Raw genomic sequence first — 19,073 nt, 5'->3', positions numbered from 1 at the left:
TAGTGCTCATGCGGCACAGATCTGTGCTGTAGGTGCACCCTTGGTAAATTGCCGTGGGAATAATGCAAATAAAAACTTCTTATATGGACATCCTGGGCACATTCTTATAGCCTCTGTATAAACTGTATGTTTAAACATAGTAATGGATAAAAGCAGCCAGAAATGCTCTGTGTTACCAACATTACCATCAGTCAAGTCTTCCGTCCTTTCATTTCAAAAATCTTTCATTTAAAAATCAAGCAGACTGCATTTAAATACTGAGGCCAAACAAAACCAACTTAATCTCACACTCGGGTTATTAATGCTGGATGATGGTGTAATACCTCTGTTTGACCACTAAGAGGAAGCATCAGGTAAATAGAAAACCGTTTTCAAGTCAAGTTTCAAAAATGGTTTTCCTTAAAAAAACAAACAAATACAAAACAATAGTTACAACACTAACATGTAAACGTGTGCATCTACTTGAGTTTTTAGTTACTTTGGCTCAATTTGACCTTATTTTCCTGTTCAATCCCTACAATGAAGCAACATGAACTCAGCATTGTTAGGTAAATAGGTGGAAATGATCAAGCCAGGTCAGATAATGTAAACAATTCAGCTTTGATTTTGTTTGCAGTTGTATGGCTCAGAAATACTGTGTGTTGTATGTATAGTGTCTGTTTAGAGGCCGTAACCTGGCACATGTCAGGAGAATGTGTGTTTCAAACAGAACCTCAACAGTGAGCCCTTTGTTGGGGGTTGGTGTGTTTGCTCCTCGTGGAGTCAAAGCGGGAAGGGGAGCAGATTCTGGATTTCAAGGAAACCACTAGATTGCTTCAGCATTTCAAGTCCAGCTGTTCACATCTGCCAGTGGGGGGAGGGGGGAAGGAAATGGCTGAAAAATAACAGACTTCAAGCACATTCACAGGCTTTTACCGAAACTACTGCTCCCATGGGGATCACATCCAAAGAAGGACAAATCTTCAAATTCTTACAGTGTTTGTCACTGTGGGTCAATTGGATCATTCTTAAGCCTGAGTTATTTAGATGAAAGATCTTCTCTTGTGATTGAATGTAAATGTTAGATGTATTTACACACTAACTGGCCCGTATGCTCCTGTATTTCATCAAATCTACAAACTTTGCAGTTACATTCACACGTTATGTGTTGTGAGAAAAGAAAACCCCTCACAGAAAGACAAAAACATGTTTACTTGAGGACAATTACTAAAAATCCCATGATGAACAGTCAGGCTAGAGCTAAAGACTCTGAAAAACAGCAGTTTAAAGATAAAAAGCCCCTGAAGAAGTGAGCCATGCAACAACGTGTGTTCTTGTATTTGTGACCTCTTTTAGTCAGTGAGCAGAAAGACCAAAAACCTGGTCCTAAAGAGGCAGAACCTCATTTCTGTGGAACTGGTTAAAGTTTAGGGTTGAGATTTGAATTGTTGGCAGGCTCAGACATTAACTGGTTATGGTTACGGTTGTCCAAATGAATGGAGGTCAATGAGAGTCTAGCATAACTGTGTGTGTGTGTGTGGGCTTATCATATCTGTCGGCCCTGAGAACTGGACATGACTTTGACAAGAGCAGAAGACATGAATACACATACTCTGCACACAGTTGGTGTGAGATAAACTATTACACAGTGTGAAAGCTGTGAATGTCTTGTTGGTGTAATGTTATGATTAGTGCTAACACTGAACGTAGTCTGGTCTGCCTGTGACTTCTGACTGTCACATTCAGAATGTTCAAAACAAAACAAAAACAAAAAGATAAAAGATAATAGGAATAGCATTTTGCCTGGAGCTACATCTCTGAATCAACCTTTGGAATACGTCCAGACCAAAGTAAATAATGAGTAATCACAAAAGGCAGTTATCAGGACCACATCAAAGAGATAAGAGGCGTCAGATATGAAGAAATATCTAAACTGCAGTTAAGAAAGAAAAAAACACGATAGGCTGTACAACATGCTGAATAGCTGCGTTGTGTTTTGAAACAATTCAGTCTGAACTCTAAATAATGAAAAACTTCAGTTATTCCCCATAATAGTTTCTGAGTGAGCTTGAGTGAGTCGGAAATACATGGATCTGCTGTTACAGTAAAACAGTCATTATGCTACTATTATTAATAAAGTGAACATACTATAAATAAATATTATACTGTGCTTAAAACCACTTGTCTAATAGCAGTTTAATGCAACTGTTCCTCTTTATATATATATGTATATACTGTGTATGTATATACATATATATATATATATATATATATATACTTTATATATATACTTTATATATATATATATATATACACTTTATATATACATACATGTGTGTCATTATGACATTTATGTTTTGACTTCATGTGTATATATATAATGTACAGTATATGTCATATATGGAAATTCAAAGGTAGAATCTATAGACTCATTGTCACATTTTATTTCACATTTCATTGACTGGCCTGGTTAATTATGCACACCCATGTAAACCCATGAATGACTCCCTCCCTCTCGTGACACAGTCTCCTACAGAAATCTCTGAAGTCGATGTTTCACTAAATCTTGTAGCAAGTGGTGGTAGAAATGTAGTGTGCACACATGCTCTCATGTGTCTGTGTGTGTGGATTAACGGAGGGTGTAGCAGAATATGTAATCCAGCAGCTATTTCGACATTCCAGGAATACCTCCCACGGCTCATTCCCTGACTTGACTGGGAGCAGTTGAGGTCCTCTGCCTCACACACACACACACACACACACACACGCACACTCACGTAGAGTTTCTTTCTCCCATTCACCCCGTTTATATTTCCGCCCTTTCTTCTAACCCAAAGCTCTGCCCACTCTGAACTCATACGCACATGAAACGTTTCATCATAAATCGTGGAGTTAAAAACAGAAAGTTCTGACTCACTTTTCTGACGTAAATCAGAATGAAGAGTGGAGTAGGAAAAGAAATTCCCCTGTGAACATCGCTTAAAAGGGAAACTATGAATAATCTCGGGACTAAAAATCTGCTACCAATTGAACTCATAATAGCTTCTGAACACTTGCAGTTGCTTGAGGGTTATCATGTTTCCTGCAGACCTGCACTCAGTAATAATACATTTTTGCTTTGCAAATGCTCTGTTTGCTTTGGAGGAGGAACAGAACACAGTGGCTGTGGATACAGATAACCTTCAGTTTTACGTTTGATCAGGTATCAGGCTACAGCAACCCCAAGCATGTGTCATCTGCTCGGTCACTGTCAATGTGAACACACCGCTGTCAAGATAGAACTATATTAAATGATATGAGATTTTTTTTTGTGTGGCACGTGTGTGAGAGTCTAGCCACAGTTGGGGAAATGTCTGAGGGAAAAACAAAGCTACAGTGTACAGTATGTCACTCTTATGACCCACAGCCAGAGGAGAGAGCATGTGACGGCACATGTTTTAATGTGGTCCCATGCACACGGCCAGTGTGATGTCATCACGGTCACCACTATGCTGTGCTGGGACTGTGGCTTTTGTTTCTTGAGTGACTGTGAATGTGATCTGTCTTTGTTTTGTCTTTCTTTTTGTGTCTCTTTGGTCTTCTTTCCTCTCTCTCTTTCTTTCTCACACACACACAAACACACACACACAGCATTCTCAGTGAGATTGCTGTTCAAGGCACTCGTAGACACAATTCATTTCCTTATAACCCCTTACCCTAACCTTAACCATCACAACTCAGCCTGACCTGGATCCAGTTCTAACCCTAAAACCAAAATGACCATCATAAAGCCCTTTAAAGTTGTGAGAACTGGTCAAAATGTCCTCACAAAGATGAGTTTAAATCATCAATTTGTCCTGTGTGTGTGTGTGTGGAGGATGTTTTCTAGTGTAAACACTGATCTTGTCAGGATCACCAGTAGTCCTCATTATTAGGGTTACTAACTGGTCATGGTTAGGTCAAGGAATATCTTTTGATTCGGCTTCGTCAAGTGGAGTCTCCTAACAAGAATAACCACGTAGGCCTATGTGTGTCCTTTGTGTCTTTATCAGGCTGTGAGGACACAACTTCAAATTAGTCAAAAATGTAGTTAAGATTGTGGAGAGTTAGAGATTATTAGGTTACGGTTAAATGTTAAAGGACAGAGAAAAGTACAAAATGTACTTGAGTACATATTAAAACCAGTACTTTTACTTGGAAATCTTTTAAAAATAGAGGTACTTTTACTTGAGTGGAATATTTCAGTACTCTTTCCACCTCTGTGGTTAGGCATGTCCATATGAATGGCAATCAGTGTGTGGTCAAACATGCACACTCACACACAAATGAATAGAGAGTGTGAACCTTATCTTGTTTTCATTTTATCCCTACATGTCTTTATAATATTTCACAACACAATTTCTCTTTTATTTTGACACTTGCGTTGACAGTGTCAACGTATGTTCCCATAACAATAAAGACCCTTTTTCAATTGAATGGAATTAAAAATTGAGAGAGAGACAGAGACAGAGAGGGAGGGGGGAGGCGATCATACAGGTTTGGGAGGAAGAGAAATCTGGAGTAGTGACGGAAGTAGTACCACACACACACACACACGCACACCCACTCTGTCATCACTGTGGCTCCTCCCCCAGCGATGCTCTCGTCTAATTTCAAACATCACACCACCGCTGTAGCTCCGCCCTCTTGCCGGCCTCGTAGAAAATGGTCAGTTGTGACTCGCGCTCCATAATATTTAGTCTCACAGACGCTTGCTGCGTGTCTCGTGTGTTGTCTCCTGTCGTGTCTGTCACATCCAGAGCCTTTTACGCACGGGCTCTCAGACCTGACTGTTTGACATTTGTCTTTACTTTGGCTGTGTAATTAAGGACAGACAGGGAGGACGGGAAATGTTTGGGATGTGGAGGACACTCGCAGGACTGTCCACATGCTGGTGTGTCCTGGTGCTGATTCAGTTTTCGACTCCATCAGGTAAGAAGATGCTCCAGTGTCTCAGAGTTCCATGTTTTCCGTGAATGGAGTTCAATGAGTTATTCAGGATTCATTTTAAACCTGACTTTGAATTATCCTGTAAAACTAGAACCGGGTTATTAGTGGGGAAATCGATTATTGACCGATATCGATGACAACAAAAGTGTGCTTTACAGTTCCATCGTCTATGAATGGAATTTACGCACCGCGCTTTGATTGGTTCGTTTCGTCTCGCGAATGTAGCCGAGTAGCCAATCGCGTCGGCCGCGTAACCGGCCCCGTGTCAGGTTTCACATCAGAGGAAGAGGAATCGACGAAACGCGCGGCTGTCTGTGCGCTGGGTGCGGTCAGAGTTTCTGGCATCCTCCCTGCGGCACCATGGAGTCAGAAGTGATGCAGGAAATTCCGCATTTTTCACAAGACTTTTTCACTCGAGCGTCTAACAATACGCGCGTGTGTGTGTGCGGGTGTGGACAACAGTAGCTGCCACACATTCATTAATAGACAGTCATGTTCTAATATTTGTTTATTTTATTTAATTTTATTTTACTTGTTCATGAGAAAAGAACAAAACAAAACAGCAACATTTCTGTATAACGAATTATCCACTACACTGTGCCAAACCATCTTTCTTTCTTTGTTTATTTTTTAAAGTTCTGTTTAGACTTATTTAATGTTTTCATTCCATCAGTACAGGTGTGCCATATATTTACTATTTCAGTTCTTACCAGGGGCTTTTGTACAATTATATTCTGCATAGATTGTATTATTATGTTCTTGTCTCATTTGGAACAACCATTGGCACATCTAGAAGCTGTTGTTTTATTATCATTATTATTATTATTATTATTATTATTGTTGTCATTAGTTGTAGTAGTAGTAGTGTTAGTAATAATAAAAGAATAATTTAGAATGTTATGTTTTTGCATTTAAAGGGAGCTTAGATCACACATCAAAGGACAAAGGTTCACAGATCTTACACAGATTTACAGGACACTTCTTACTAAATAATTAAAATAACCTAAAGCAAGGGAAAAACTGAAGAAAAAGCTCTCAGAGGAGGACGCAAACCTGCACCAAGGTTTCCCCACAGTGTCAGTACACGCCCCTATCTCGCAACAAACCCATCAGTGGACTGAGAACCAAGACTTTTCGTTCCTATTTTCCTATGAAACTGTGGTGTTTAGCCTCCATGGCTGAATGCAAAATGAGTCACTTAAAAAACACAGACACATGTGCTCAGAATAGACTCAGCTACAGCAGTCCCATTCTGCCAGCTCCCCTATGCTCATCGTCCAATAATCCCAACATTTTCAGATTAAACCTTTTATTCCAGTTGTAGAGAAATATCCACGTGTGCTTCCTCTCTCTGTAGGTCAGGCGCTGCTTTGTTTGATTTTGTCTATATTTAGCATACGTCTGAACAGAGGCAGAGCCATGCACCGCTGGAAAAAGACTGTGGTCACTCATGAAGATACTTAGAAACAGCTGGTTTTAGTGTCTTTACTGTTGCTAGTCAACATATGTTGGATCTGTAGGCAAATGTGCAGCAGTCATGCTCCAGTTTTAGTCCACAATTAACTTGGTTCGGTCAGTGTGAGCCATTAAAATAATCCCAGATCCACAGCAGAAGTGATCACTGATGGTTCTGATGACGCATACTGTACATTCTGGTTATTTATTAACTGGTGTGTTTAGGTTTGAGTCAATAAACACACCTTTCCGTCGAGGGTTATGAGGGTGTGCATGTTGCATTGTTAGTGGACAAAGTCACATGCAGCCACAATAGAGGACTGTTTTTCATACTGCTTTGTGATGACGAACGGAATCTTAGCTGCTTTGTGTGTTTGAGGTAGTACTCAAATGGCCTCATATGACTGAGTAGGGTTCTGGTTGTCAGGTTCAGCTGTCGGTATAAATAGCATCTGAAAGATTTGGTTTCTTTACAGAGGCGCTCTTAGCCTGAGACACTGGAAAAAGATCATTTTTACTTGCAGTTTGTGGAGTGAAAGCATCTGTATTGTATAGTTTTTCACAATAAATAGATTCTCATCTGTGCCAGGATGTTTTTAGATTTGGAAAATAAAGTAGCTGTGGCTTAGGTGACACCATTCAATCAATGAATTTTATTAACAGGCACTTGGTAACCTATGTGGTTATGCCTGTTTCCAGTGAAAATGAAGTAGATCAAAAATATTCAGGGCAAACAATTAATAACTGATATCCTCTTCAACGACCAAACTAAAATAAACTCACTTTCCTCCACAAAAAACCCCGGAAAATAAAGTCAAACTAGTCTCTTTTTACTGAACAGTGTTCTCTGTAGCTGTGTGACCCATGTGAGGAAGCAGAAGGGAAAGATAATCAGTGGAAAATGAAAACATTTGCTCGCACAGTTTATAGTTTCCACCCTTAGATACCGAGGCTGTGAGTTTGAGGGTCAGGAAGTGCAAGCTCATGACCCACTTTTGCTTCCTTTATGTGCAATACATGCACAAATGTAAAAAAGAAAGAGAGATTAGTGAGATCTGTTGAGAAACTTTTCAATGTTGCCGTAAACTTCTCTCCAGCAACAGCTGGACTGGTGCTTTTGAGAGCCCGTTCCTGGAAACCCCGCTGGCTGCAAGCCTGGCATCCCCACCGTGTGTGAGCAGTTTTCCCTTAAAAGGATGGGTGTGCGGGTTGCACAGGAAGAGCGCAGTTCTCTTTTTCTTTTCACATGTTTAATCTCCTCACACACATCAGTGTGTCACAGTCGCCCTGTCCCTTTTTTTTTTTCCCTCTGTTATCACTGACTCACTGAAGCTGACAGACTTCCTTGTGTTTCGAGTCTCCGCCTCACTTAGCCCGGGTCTCTGTGGTGATGCTGTTACGGGGAATGTCACTCTGGGACCAATCAGTAGCTGGTGGTGTGATTGTTCAGCTCCTCCCATGTCATATTGTCTTAAAGCCATAATCTGACATGTCACCAGCCCAGCCTCCATGTCACAGGAGGGACTTGTGGAGCAGAGGTGATGGAGGACGAGGAGCGCTGTGTTAGTGTTAAAGGCCTGTGTCAGTCTCATACACTCCTTAATGTCATTGCCCTTGTTTGCTTTGACTATAGGGTGCACTGTGGTGTTTATGTCAGCCGAGAGACCTTAGAGCCCAAAATAAACCAAGGTCACTTTGAGGTTGTACAACGTCAAACTCGAACCAAGTTGTGAGGCTGTTCACACCTGCGGGACAGAAGGATGTGCGAACGTGCTGTTACGTACCTTTAATGTGTCAAGTTTGGTTTAACTTGCTTTCTTTTTATGCTGTAGAGGAGATCAATGTGTAAAATACTAAGTAAAACATAGACATAATAAAAAAAAAAAATGACACACAATTATTTTGTTTTGATAGTTTCTACACAGAACTATATCTTGAGTGACAGAAGACACACGATCTAGATTGGTGTTTCCCAAAACCTTGAAATGAAGCAATGTAATCAGAAAATATTCACATTTGAGAAGCTATAATAAATAAAGCAGAAGTGCCTATGTGTGGTTGCACAGAGCCAGTTACATTACGATGCAGCTAAAGTGACGTATTTGTTCTAAATAATGATCATCTCCAGTCACTGACATTTTGTTTGTGTGAATGAGGAAACAAAAATACACAGAGGACCATGCAAGAAGGAACACCTCTGTCCTAACCCCTTTATAGTAAAGTGTCCTGTCTTCATACCTTGTTTAAGTCATGGAACCACACTGAGTTGTTAACTCTGAGTTTAGTAAAGAGTCAAAGGAGTGGATTTCACACCGTCACTTATCTGAACGTCAATAACTGTCTCTGAGTTTGTCCCGTTTTCGGTTAAACGTTAACCCTCAAAGGAAATCTGTTTACGTGCGTCCGACACAAAGTCGCGTATTACGAGGTGCTCACGAGTGGGGAAATGTCAATGGGGCAGTAAATGCTGATAGAGTCCGAGCGTAAATGTAAATGGTGGGAGTTTGCCCATGTGTGTCACACTGAGTGAACTCTTGTTGTTTTTATGGCTCACAGATGCAGCGTTCACGTGCAGCTCCACTCAGCTCAAGTGTGGAAATGGGAGGTGTGTGACACGCAAGTGGATCTGTGATGGAACTGACGACTGTGGTGATGGAACTGATGAACTGCCTGAGACCTGTGGTATGTTATTTCTGTTTTTTCTTTAAAATAAAGATGCAATATATGGTATTAGGGAAGCTAATCATTGTTATGTTATACTGTTGATTATTCTGACATTTATTTTTTCATCATAAATTCTTCATAAATATCTGTGTTCATTTCATATACACTAAGAAATTGAGAGAACACTTAATTTATATCATGTAGGTCCTACATTTTGAAGCAGTGTATATGAAAAAAGATCCAATCTGCACATTTTGAAATGGCAAAAATAGCATAAAGTAACTCTCTGTTCTTATACTAAGAACATGAGTCATAATAATCAAGTCAATGTTGAACTAAAATAGGATTCATTCAAGAAAAACAACTGTTATCAAATGTTCTTTTGACCTACTGACTCACTTGTAAGATAATATCAGCAGAAGCTACAACGGTTTATCATAAAAACACGTTACAGTAATAAAACTGTAGTTTCTAGGTGTAAATGATTATTCTGCCTTATCTCTGCGTTAAGCCATGAAAGGACTTGAGTCAAACATGTGTTTCTGTCCTCAGCGACCAAAACCTGTCTGGAGTCAGAGTTCAACTGTGGCCTCCCCACGAACCAGTGTATCTCGGGAAAGTGGCACTGCGATGGAGCAAACGACTGTGACAACGGGGCCGACGAGAAGAACTGCAGTACGTTAAATTTTCACCGCAAGAAGATTGTCTTATTTACTGTGCTAATAACAAAGGAATGATTGTCTACACATCACAAATGCTGTGAACATCCTGGTCCATAAAAGACAGGGTTACTAAGAAAGAGAACGATTTAAAAGTCCAGTGTAAAAGAATTCCCGACCTCTAATGGTGAGACAAAATACTTTCTAACCCCAATTAGATATTTTAAGGCCTTTATACACTTATACAAATATACTTATGGGTAGTATATTCAGTATTAGCCAGTACACCCTCCTTAATGTTACACACTGGACCTATAAACCATTCATACAGTAAACTCCTTTTTAAACATTTGTCAGCAGTGGTGTGTCCTACCATGGTCTATCTATCATAAGGTTATGAGAGCAATAAATCACATCGACTCCTCTCCTCTTTCTCCCCTGACTCACCACAGCGGCCAAAGAGTGTAGCGCTGAAGAGTTCCGTTGTGCCAACGGCCAGTGTATATCCAAATCCTTCGTCTGCGACAGTGAGAACGACTGCTCGGACGGCTCGGACGAGGCCTCATGTCTCAAGCCCACGTGCAACTCGCGATCCTTCCAGTGCCACAACTCGGTGTGCATGCCAAGTATGTGGCGCTGCGATGGCGACGAGGACTGCGCGGACGGCTCAGACGAGTGGCCGGAGAACTGTGTGGGAGAGCAGCCGAAGAAAACGGAAGCGCTCTGCCAGAGTCACGAGTTTCAGTGTGCCAACGGGGAATGTATCCACGGCAGCTGGAGGTGTGACGGAGGCACGGACTGCCGGGATCGATCGGACGAGAGCAACTGCAGTAAGTTTATCTTTTTCTGTCCATTCTGGGCCACCTGCAATTACGTTCTTATCCCGTGTCGTCCAATTGTTTCCATTAGTCTCTGTTTTCACTCATTGTCTTTTTTTCAACACCCATGTGTCTTTTTCTAGGTCGAGCTACTTGTAGTCCGGATGAATTCCAGTGTAATGACGGCACCTGCATCCATGGCAGCCTCCAATGTGACAAACGGCCCAACTGCAGGGACGTCAGTGATGAGATCGGCTGCAACATAGGTGACTCTCTCACACACACACACACACACACACACATCCTGCCAATTTTCACCCACACCACATCTGTCTGTATACTGAAGCTAATGCTCAGAAGGCCTTTGAACTCACGCTCCCCTGTTCTCCCTCACAGAAAATGCATGTGAAGGTCCGACTAAGTTCAAATGTAGCAGTGGGGAGTGCATCAGCGCGGAGAAGGTGTGTGACGAACGGAGAGACTGCGCGGACGCTTCTGATGAACCTGTCAAAGAGTGTGGTAAGTGAAATCAGTGACACCGCATTTCAAAGTGTGGAACATATGGTCACAAAAAAAGCCGACCGAGATAGTTTGTGGTTTGAGTGACGGTGTGTTTTGTCTTCAGTTAGAGCTACCATTAGGAAACTACTTGTCATAAATATTATTATTATTTCAATTCCCTGTGTATCTTCATCTCCATAGGCAACAACGAGTGTCTGACAGAAAACGGTGGCTGCTCCCATGTTTGTAGCGATCTGAAGGTCGGCTACAACTGCTCGTGCCCTTCTGGGTTCAGTCTGAAGGTGGACAAGAGAACGTGTGAAGGTGAGCAAAAGGAGCCTGAGGCCATCTTTGGTTCACGGATTTATACTTTAACAAACATCAGAAACTTAAAACAATTTGAGTTCCAATCAGCCAAATGCTACAGTCACTCTAGATTGTCCTATTGAACTCTGTATTTCTCCACCCGCAGACGTTGATGAATGTGCTCAGCCAGACATTTGCAGTCAGATTTGCATCAACTTGCCAGGCAGCTACAAGTGCGACTGCAAGGATGGCTTTGAAATCGACCCCGCGACCAAAACATGCAAGGCTGAATCAGGTAACATTAGAAAGGAACCTTGTCCCCACTCAATACCTACTCCTAAAAGACAATTAACAGACCGTATAAGCTCTTTAGAGTAATAACCCTGTCTGAAAACTACTCTCATCTCCTCTTGTGTCCTCCAGGCACTGTGCCAACCCTGTACTTCACCAACAGACATGAGGTGAGGAAGATGACAGTGGACCGCAGGGAGTACGTCCATGTGATCCCACAGCTGAAAAATGCAGTTGCTCTGGACATGGACATGCCAAACAAGATAATGTTCTGGTCCGACTTATCTCTGAAGAAAATCTACAGGTTAGAAAGACACTTTTTCAACCTTTTTATAGCGTCCTTTTGTTTTATCCAAGATCTTACCAGGAATCCTGAATCTGCAACACTCTCTAAAGTGATTCTGAACTCTGATCTCCCTGCAGCTCCAGCATCGACTTGGCGAGTAACTCCTCTTATCACTCTGTGGTTATTGGGAGTGACATCGAGGCTCCAGAGGGCATTGCAGTTGACTGGCTCCACGGCAACATCTACTGGACTGACAGCGTTATGAAGACCATCTCTGTAGCAACAACAGACGGCAGCAAGAGGAAGACCCTCATTACAGAAAACCTGGAAAAGCCGAGAGCCATCACCGTGGACCCAGTAAATAAGTGAGCGACAGTTTCAGACAAGTTGCAAAGATGCAAAAAACATGTCCCAACTTTGCGGAATCAGAAAATGTGCTTTGTTTTTCCTGATTATCAATGGTTTTGTGTTGTTCCGTGTCCTTTTTAGCTTCATGTACTGGACAGACTGGGGTGAGGAGGCTAAGATAGAGAAGAGTGGATTGAATGGAGCGGATCGTGTTACTCTGGTGACAAATAACATCGTGTGGCCCAATGGCATCACCCTGGGTAAGAAGGAAGACAAGAACGTCCGTTCAAACTGTACAGTTGTGATAAAAGTGTAATCACTGAAACACTTCTGCTCTCTCTCTCTCCACAGATATGCTCAACCAGCGTCTGTACTGGGTGGACTCCAAGTTGCACACACTCTCCAGCATTGACGTGAACGGCGGCACAAGACACACTGTCATTTTTGACTTGGAAAGACTCTCCCATCCTCTTTCCCTCGCTGTGTTTGAGGTGAGTGATGAAGGGAATTCATTCACCGTTTTGAAAATGTAGTTGCTTGTTACAGAAATGGTGCGCAGAATATGGTATGAAATATAAAGAAAAATAAAATGGGAACCTGTGTGTGTGTGTGTGTGCTTCAAAGGATCGTCAACTACTTTGTTTTTATGCAATTTTAGTAAAATGTTATGGCTAAATTTCAGACTAGCTAGTTAATAATAGTACTTGCAAAGCCAGTACTTTGCATGCCATTGCCTTTTTATTTCACCTTTTCAAATATTCATCCATTCTGTGTATGCATTTTATTTAGTCTCAGTGTTTCACTAAACTTTACTAAAGTAATTACAGAATTACTGAAGCTGTATGTCTTTCATTTTCCACAGGAGAAAGTGTTTTGGACCGACACAAGCAATGAAGCTGTTTTTAGTGCCAACCGTCTGACAGGAAAGGATATTACTGAGCTGGCAGGGAACCTGAACCATCCAGAGGACATCATCCTCTACCACAACCTCAAGCAGCCCAGCGGTACAGAAGCATTGCTCGATCTCACAGTTATCCTAAACAAACAGCAAGCTCTTTTGTCGTAATGTTGTCTGATGTTTATTGTGCTCTATTTTCTGTCATGTAGGTCTGAACTGGTGCAGCGGAAGTAACAGAATGAATGGAGGGTGTGAGTTCCTGTGCCTCCCCGCTCCCCAGATCAACCAGCGCTCTCCGAAGTACACCTGCGCCTGTCCCGATCACATGACCTTGGGAACTGACATGAGGACGTGCGTGACAGGTAAATGTCGCCGGCGCACAGGACCACAAATCACCTCAATACCAAACAGAATCACTACAGTAACCTTTGCATTCGTCGTCTTGTGCAGGCGCAGTCGTCCCTCCTGTCGAAGACAAAGGTGATGCGTCGCTCCCAGCTACAACCACCACCAAGCCCACGACACCCAAACAGCCTGTCCCCACTACAACAACAACGACAACCGACATCAGAGCAACAGAAAAACTCTCAACTATCTCAGCCTTTAAGACCACGCAGGGAACACAGCAGTCGTCTGCCGACGCTCAAGGTACAGAAATTCTACTCTGGACTTGGTCACTTACACAATTTTTAAAGGAATATGTCAATATTTTGGAGAAATACAGTTATTCAATGTCTATTTCATGTCTGTGCCATCAATTCCAAGCTATAGTAGTAACTGCAGTATAAGAAACGAGAACACCCAGTCCAAAGAAGTCTCACAAATCAACACTTTGCTCCCTGTCGGGATAACATGTATAAACAAATTCTTAATTCTTTCAGGTAACAGAGCATCCATGCCCAAAGAGGCCCCTGCCTCCCACCCCATTGCTCTCTATGCCGTGTTGCCTATAAGTAAGTTCCACATCTCAGCTCTCTGTCAAACGTGGTCTGCCTGTCACACACTGAGTCTAAATGACCTTTGACTCTTCTCCTGCTGTGTAGTGCTCATCACCGTGCTGGTCGTTGGAGCAATGTTGCTGAGGAGACGCTGGCGTCTGAAGAACACCAACACCATCCACTTTGACAATCCGGTGTACCAGAAAACCACCGAGGACGAGGTGCACATCTGCAGGAACAGCTCCGATGGCTATGTTTATCCTCAGGTAGTTTCACTTTGACGCCATTTTGACATTTATAACTAAATGAAACGGTGGTACTTTTTACAGCTTTGCTTATTTTATGTTACTGTTTTTTTCTTCCCAGAGGCAAATGCTGAGCATGGAGGACATGGATATTGCATAATCGAAAGATGAAGACGGGTTTTATTGGATGTGATTTGAAGCATCACATGACATTTTTCTGCACAACTGTTGCCTCCCTCCCCCAGTACCTCATTCTGTGGCGGATATTTCTAACCTCAGCACTGTGCCGTCCAATTTTGAAGAAACAACTTAAAAAAAGAGGGGAGGGGAAAAGATTCTTTCAAACTTTTTTTTACAACAAAATAGAGCAGAACTACAGGAAGCCGGTAATTCAGACCACAACGCGGCTTCAAAATGAAGGACTACTGCCTAGTTTTACAAGATTATCTCTCTGGTCACAGGCTACATGAAGCATCTTCTTTCTAAGGAGGTGCAGAAGAGATTTCAGCTTACCGTCAACACACCGCCTCGGTTTGATGATTAATACATGTGCATTACAATCTTTCTTCAATGTCTTTCACTTGGAAAGTCTGACCTTTACTGTCTTAACTCATACGTGTGCCTTCTATCCACTCTGGTGGTTTGGTGAAGTTTGTTGGATGTCGATACACTAAATGCCTTCACTGACCTCACTACCTTCCAAACCAGTTTCTGTGGTAAGTCAGTGTTTTAGTGCTTTAACCCCAGGCAGTGATGACCTGCACTGGGAAATATTGTGGCCTTCTCCTCTCCTGGATAGAGCTTTGCACATTTTGTTGTCTACTATCCTCCGTTTTAGTCCCTTAAATGAAAATCACATTTGAATCAGTGACCCGATGTTATTTTCCCCTCCAGATGAGACATCTGAGTATGAAGAGTAAAGTGAAAAAAGCTGCTAAGTTTTCTGAATCAAGCAAAATGAAGAAAATGCTCTTTTTTTAAATGAAGAACGTGAACAGTGATTGTACGATTGATGATGACCTATACCTGAAAATATTTTATTTTGTAAATACTGTTGTAAAGCACTCGAGTTAATGGTGGAGTTGCCTTCTACATTTGTAAATTTCAATCGAGATGTAAATATGTATAAGATTCCTCTATTTATTTGTGGGAAGGGTTTTTGGTTGTTGTTACTTGGTTGTAAATATACTACATATATATATGTGTGTGTGTGTGTATATATATATGTATATATATATGTGTATATATGTATATATATATTTTTATATATATATATATATATATATATTTTTATATATATAGTGTGTGTGTATGTGTCTGTGTGTGTGTATATAAGCATCCACCATGGTGAGTTGTTTTCGTTCCATCCGTGTCAGGTTGACTTTTACATTGTACAGCCATTATTTAACTTACGCCTCTGAAAACACAGCTCGGTTTTGTGTGTATTGACATCCTGTGTGAGTCACTGCTACAGAGTAGTGTAACCGTGATGCACTGCAGAGACAAACCACATAATTTATTTTGCTCCTGCCTTCCTGTACAGTTGCTTTATATTATATACAGTTCACGGCGGACAATACAACTCGGCTTTGTACAAACTTTGACGACATTATACACAACATCCTGCACATTGCTTTGTGTATTTTTTTTTATTTGTGTTAGACTTTTTTCTAATGAAAGAATAAAACATATGTATAAAAAAAATGCATTTATCTGTGTTGCATTTCCCTGTTTCACAATAAGAAGGTTGTTTTACAGAAAATAATGAATGGAGGAAGGATTTATTTGAAACATGTGAACTAAACACACAAAATTACAAAAAACAAACACAAAAAAACGAAGTGAAGTAAGGAGATAAAAAAAAGGTGTAGGAAGAAGCCCAAGCTTATTTATTCCTATGCCTTCTCCACTATTTAATTACTCATGATCACTTCCTGTTTACATCCTGGTTACAAATAACTTCTTATATACAAATGTGCAAAGCCCCACCTATAACAAAACAATATAATCAGTATCAGATCAGTTGGTATTATGTCATGTTAGTATAAAACTTAAAATACTATACTGTATTGTAAAATATGGACAATAACACATACTCCTGTCTGAGTTTATTAGACCATAAACTTTAAACTCCCCCGACTGAGCCGTTATAACATAACAAATGTTCATGAAACCTGTTTATATTCCTGTTGCCTGGAAACCTGGTTGCCTTCACTCCCCCATGCATACACAACGCGATACTAACAAAGAGCAGATGAGCGCTTCAACTAATCAGCATCAGACTCTCGTCCTTGCCCTCTGCCTTTGTTAGAGAAGCAGATGTATTATCACAGGAAGGGGAGTTTTATGTTTTTGCACACTGTTCCTGTCATTCGAGTGACTTTCCGGTTTCACCTGTTGGGTTTTGTTTTAACAGAGAATGTCAGCCTTAAGTATTGCCCACAGTGAATGTAGCTCACTCTGCTTTTCACCATTGTGCATGATGTGCATGCTATTGTTTTGTCTACACAAGTACACAAGAAAGTACTTGGGATATCTCCTCTCTCTCTCTCCCTCTCATTACAGATCAAGGCTTTTCACTCTGAAAGAGTTTGTTTAATTTTTCCTATTCTCTGCACAATGTCAGTTTCACCAGAAAGGTATTTTATAATGTAAAATAATATTAAATGATGGGTTTAATGGTTTCTAAAAAGGGAGTGTTTCTGTGCGATCTGACATATCCATCAAACAACCAGCCAACATCCTCCAAGTAATCTAATAAAGCTCGTCCATAATTCATGTCCAATATTGGTTCCTCTCTGTAAAGTAAATGAACCAGCAGTGCTCTGTCTGCTCCAGTGCATTAGAGATAAGAGGGGAACGGTCAACATGAAAGCAGCCGTGTTGCATCAGGAAGTCACAGAAGTCATAGAAAGAGGATACTGATGGGTTGTGCCAGTTTTTATTTCACTAGTTCTTGTGTTTTTTAATCGTTGTGATGCATTTTTAAAGCATAGATCCCTTGCAACTGATGTCACGTGTTACAGAAATGGCAGTGAAATCCGTCAGAGACATTTAATGATGCACAACGTTGCTCGTGTCGTGATTTATAATGGGTCACAATGGCTTGTCGTCATTAAATGGTTTGTCGTCACATTGGTTGGACAGAAGTCAGAATTGTAAGTGGATATATGAGTCACCTCTTGAGTGACGCAGAGAATACCAGAGGAGCTGGATTTTCATACCAAACTTTTTTTAAAGTGCCTCTAATAGCTTTCCTAATAGCCCTGCTTTGTACATGGGGATTTCAGCACCCAGCCCAAAATCACAAAGAGCTAGAGAAAGCACCCAGAGAGCACAAACCTCTGCCACTCAAGCAGTAATCCATTCAAATCTGTCCTCAACTTTTGACTTGTCTCACAATCAGACAAACAGAAAAACGCAGACAAACACATGATCTTTCTTTGCAGTGCAGGTGATAAGCTTCACAAAGCATCTTCTTTTCAGCTTTACCAGCAACACATCGCCTTGGCTTGATGATTAATACATATGCATTACAATCCTTCAATGTCTTTCACTTGACATGTCCGACCTTTACAGTCTGAACTCATATGTGTGCCTTCTATCTATCTGTGGTAGTTTGGTGAAGTTTGTTGGATGTAGATGAGCAGTGGTGATGTCTACAGAAAACACTTATTTATTTTCAATATAAAAGGTCAACTTTAATAATGCACACATTCGTTTTGAAGCACTTCACGTTCGACGTGTAAAAAGAACACGTCGAACGTGTGTGTGTGTGTGTGTGTGTGAGACATGGGCAGATCAGGAACATACTGCACCACCGTTTGAATGGGAGTGGTATGTTGTCTGTCAGGATTGGGGACCCACATTCCAGTGTGAAGGACTCCACACCCAACAGTGTCACATCTGACAAAAGACAAACATGGTCACCACTTCTGCATCTAAAAAAAGGGACAAATCTCTCATTTCACCAGTCACCAGGTGATCTACAGTCTGACTGCATCTACGGTCAAACTGCAGTGTTGTCATCACCCGCAGCATCACTGTTGACACTCTGCTCTAATTAGCTGGAGTATCACTTTGTGGTAATGGGCATTACCCATGAGGCAACAGGCAGATACACACCTGAGGCTCACATGACAGAGGACACCTGTCCCAGCTATGCTCTCTGTCATGCACATCACCACACAATATTCGCCGTCCTCTATTGGCCAACTGGTACCAAAAGGGTGGAGTTGCATCTCACACCACTGACTCGTAAGCAAAGAGGAGTGTCCTCGAAATCAACAGCGGGGGGAGGGGGGGAGGAGCTGCACGGATGGAGGACAGATATTCCCCTGTCACGACAAACAGGTCACGAAATGTCCCGATGACAAGGTGACAGCAAGAGCTTGTTTGGTCTCTGCCTGACGACCTGAGGGCCAAACAAGCTGAGCTGCAGGTCTCTGGCTGCAGGATGATGTAAGTGATACATGTGCTGTGAACCCCCCCCCCCCAAAGCTGTTTATCTTAATAATCTGTAAATGGAGACGGGCCAATGCTTCAGTTTACACGGTGGTGAAAGTCATGAGCGTCTCTGTTGGGTATACGGTCAAACTATCACTCACAGTTGCTATCAAAGCAGGTTTTACAGGAAGTCTCACTAATATCTCTTTCACTCTGATCCACCATGCTGAGCTCATCTTATCTGACCCCGGCAGTATCTGTTCACTCTCAA

General features: G+C 41.5%; 1 protein-coding gene across 1 annotated transcript; it reads left to right on the top strand.

Annotated features, from left to right (window-relative positions):
* Positions 1–4,675: 4,675 nt before the first annotated feature.
* Positions 4,676–15,571, top strand: ldlrb (low density lipoprotein receptor b). The gene is made up of 18 exons (XM_058640058.1): positions 4,676–4,929; positions 8,959–9,084; positions 9,619–9,741; positions 10,178–10,555; positions 10,687–10,809; positions 10,940–11,062; positions 11,246–11,368; positions 11,517–11,645; positions 11,774–11,945; positions 12,065–12,292; positions 12,417–12,535; positions 12,627–12,766; positions 13,138–13,279; positions 13,383–13,535; positions 13,624–13,821; positions 14,055–14,126; positions 14,217–14,377; positions 14,478–15,571. The coding sequence occupies exons 1-18, from the start codon at positions 4,848–4,850 to the stop codon at positions 14,514–14,516; spliced, it is 2,631 nt and encodes an 876-aa protein (XP_058496041.1). The 5' UTR covers positions 4,676–4,847; the 3' UTR covers positions 14,517–15,571.
* The last annotated feature ends 3,502 nt before the right edge of the window (positions 15,572–19,073 follow it).

This window comes from Solea solea, chromosome 10, assembly GCF_958295425.1.
Source record: "Solea solea chromosome 10, fSolSol10.1, whole genome shotgun sequence".
In the NCBI taxonomy this organism is placed as follows: Eukaryota; Metazoa; Chordata; class Actinopteri; order Pleuronectiformes; family Soleidae; genus Solea; species Solea solea.
The sequence above is the reverse complement of the archived record's forward strand: the minus strand, read 5'-3'. Positions and strand labels throughout refer to the sequence as shown.

What these genes read in the sequence shown, in the direction of transcription:
- ldlrb (XM_058640058.1), top strand. Translation starts at nt 4,848, where the DNA reads ATGTTTGGGATGTGGAGGACACTCGCAGGACTGTCCACATGCTGGTGT. An exon ending in ATCGGACGAGAGCAACTGCA is followed by an intron (nt 10,556 to 10,686) that starts GTAAGTTTATCT and finishes GTCTTTTTCTAG; the next exon opens with GTCGAGCTACTTGTAGTCCG. An exon ending in TGAGATCGGCTGCAACATAG is followed by an intron (nt 10,810 to 10,939) that starts GTGACTCTCTCA and finishes TCTCCCTCACAG; the next exon opens with AAAATGCATGTGAAGGTCCG.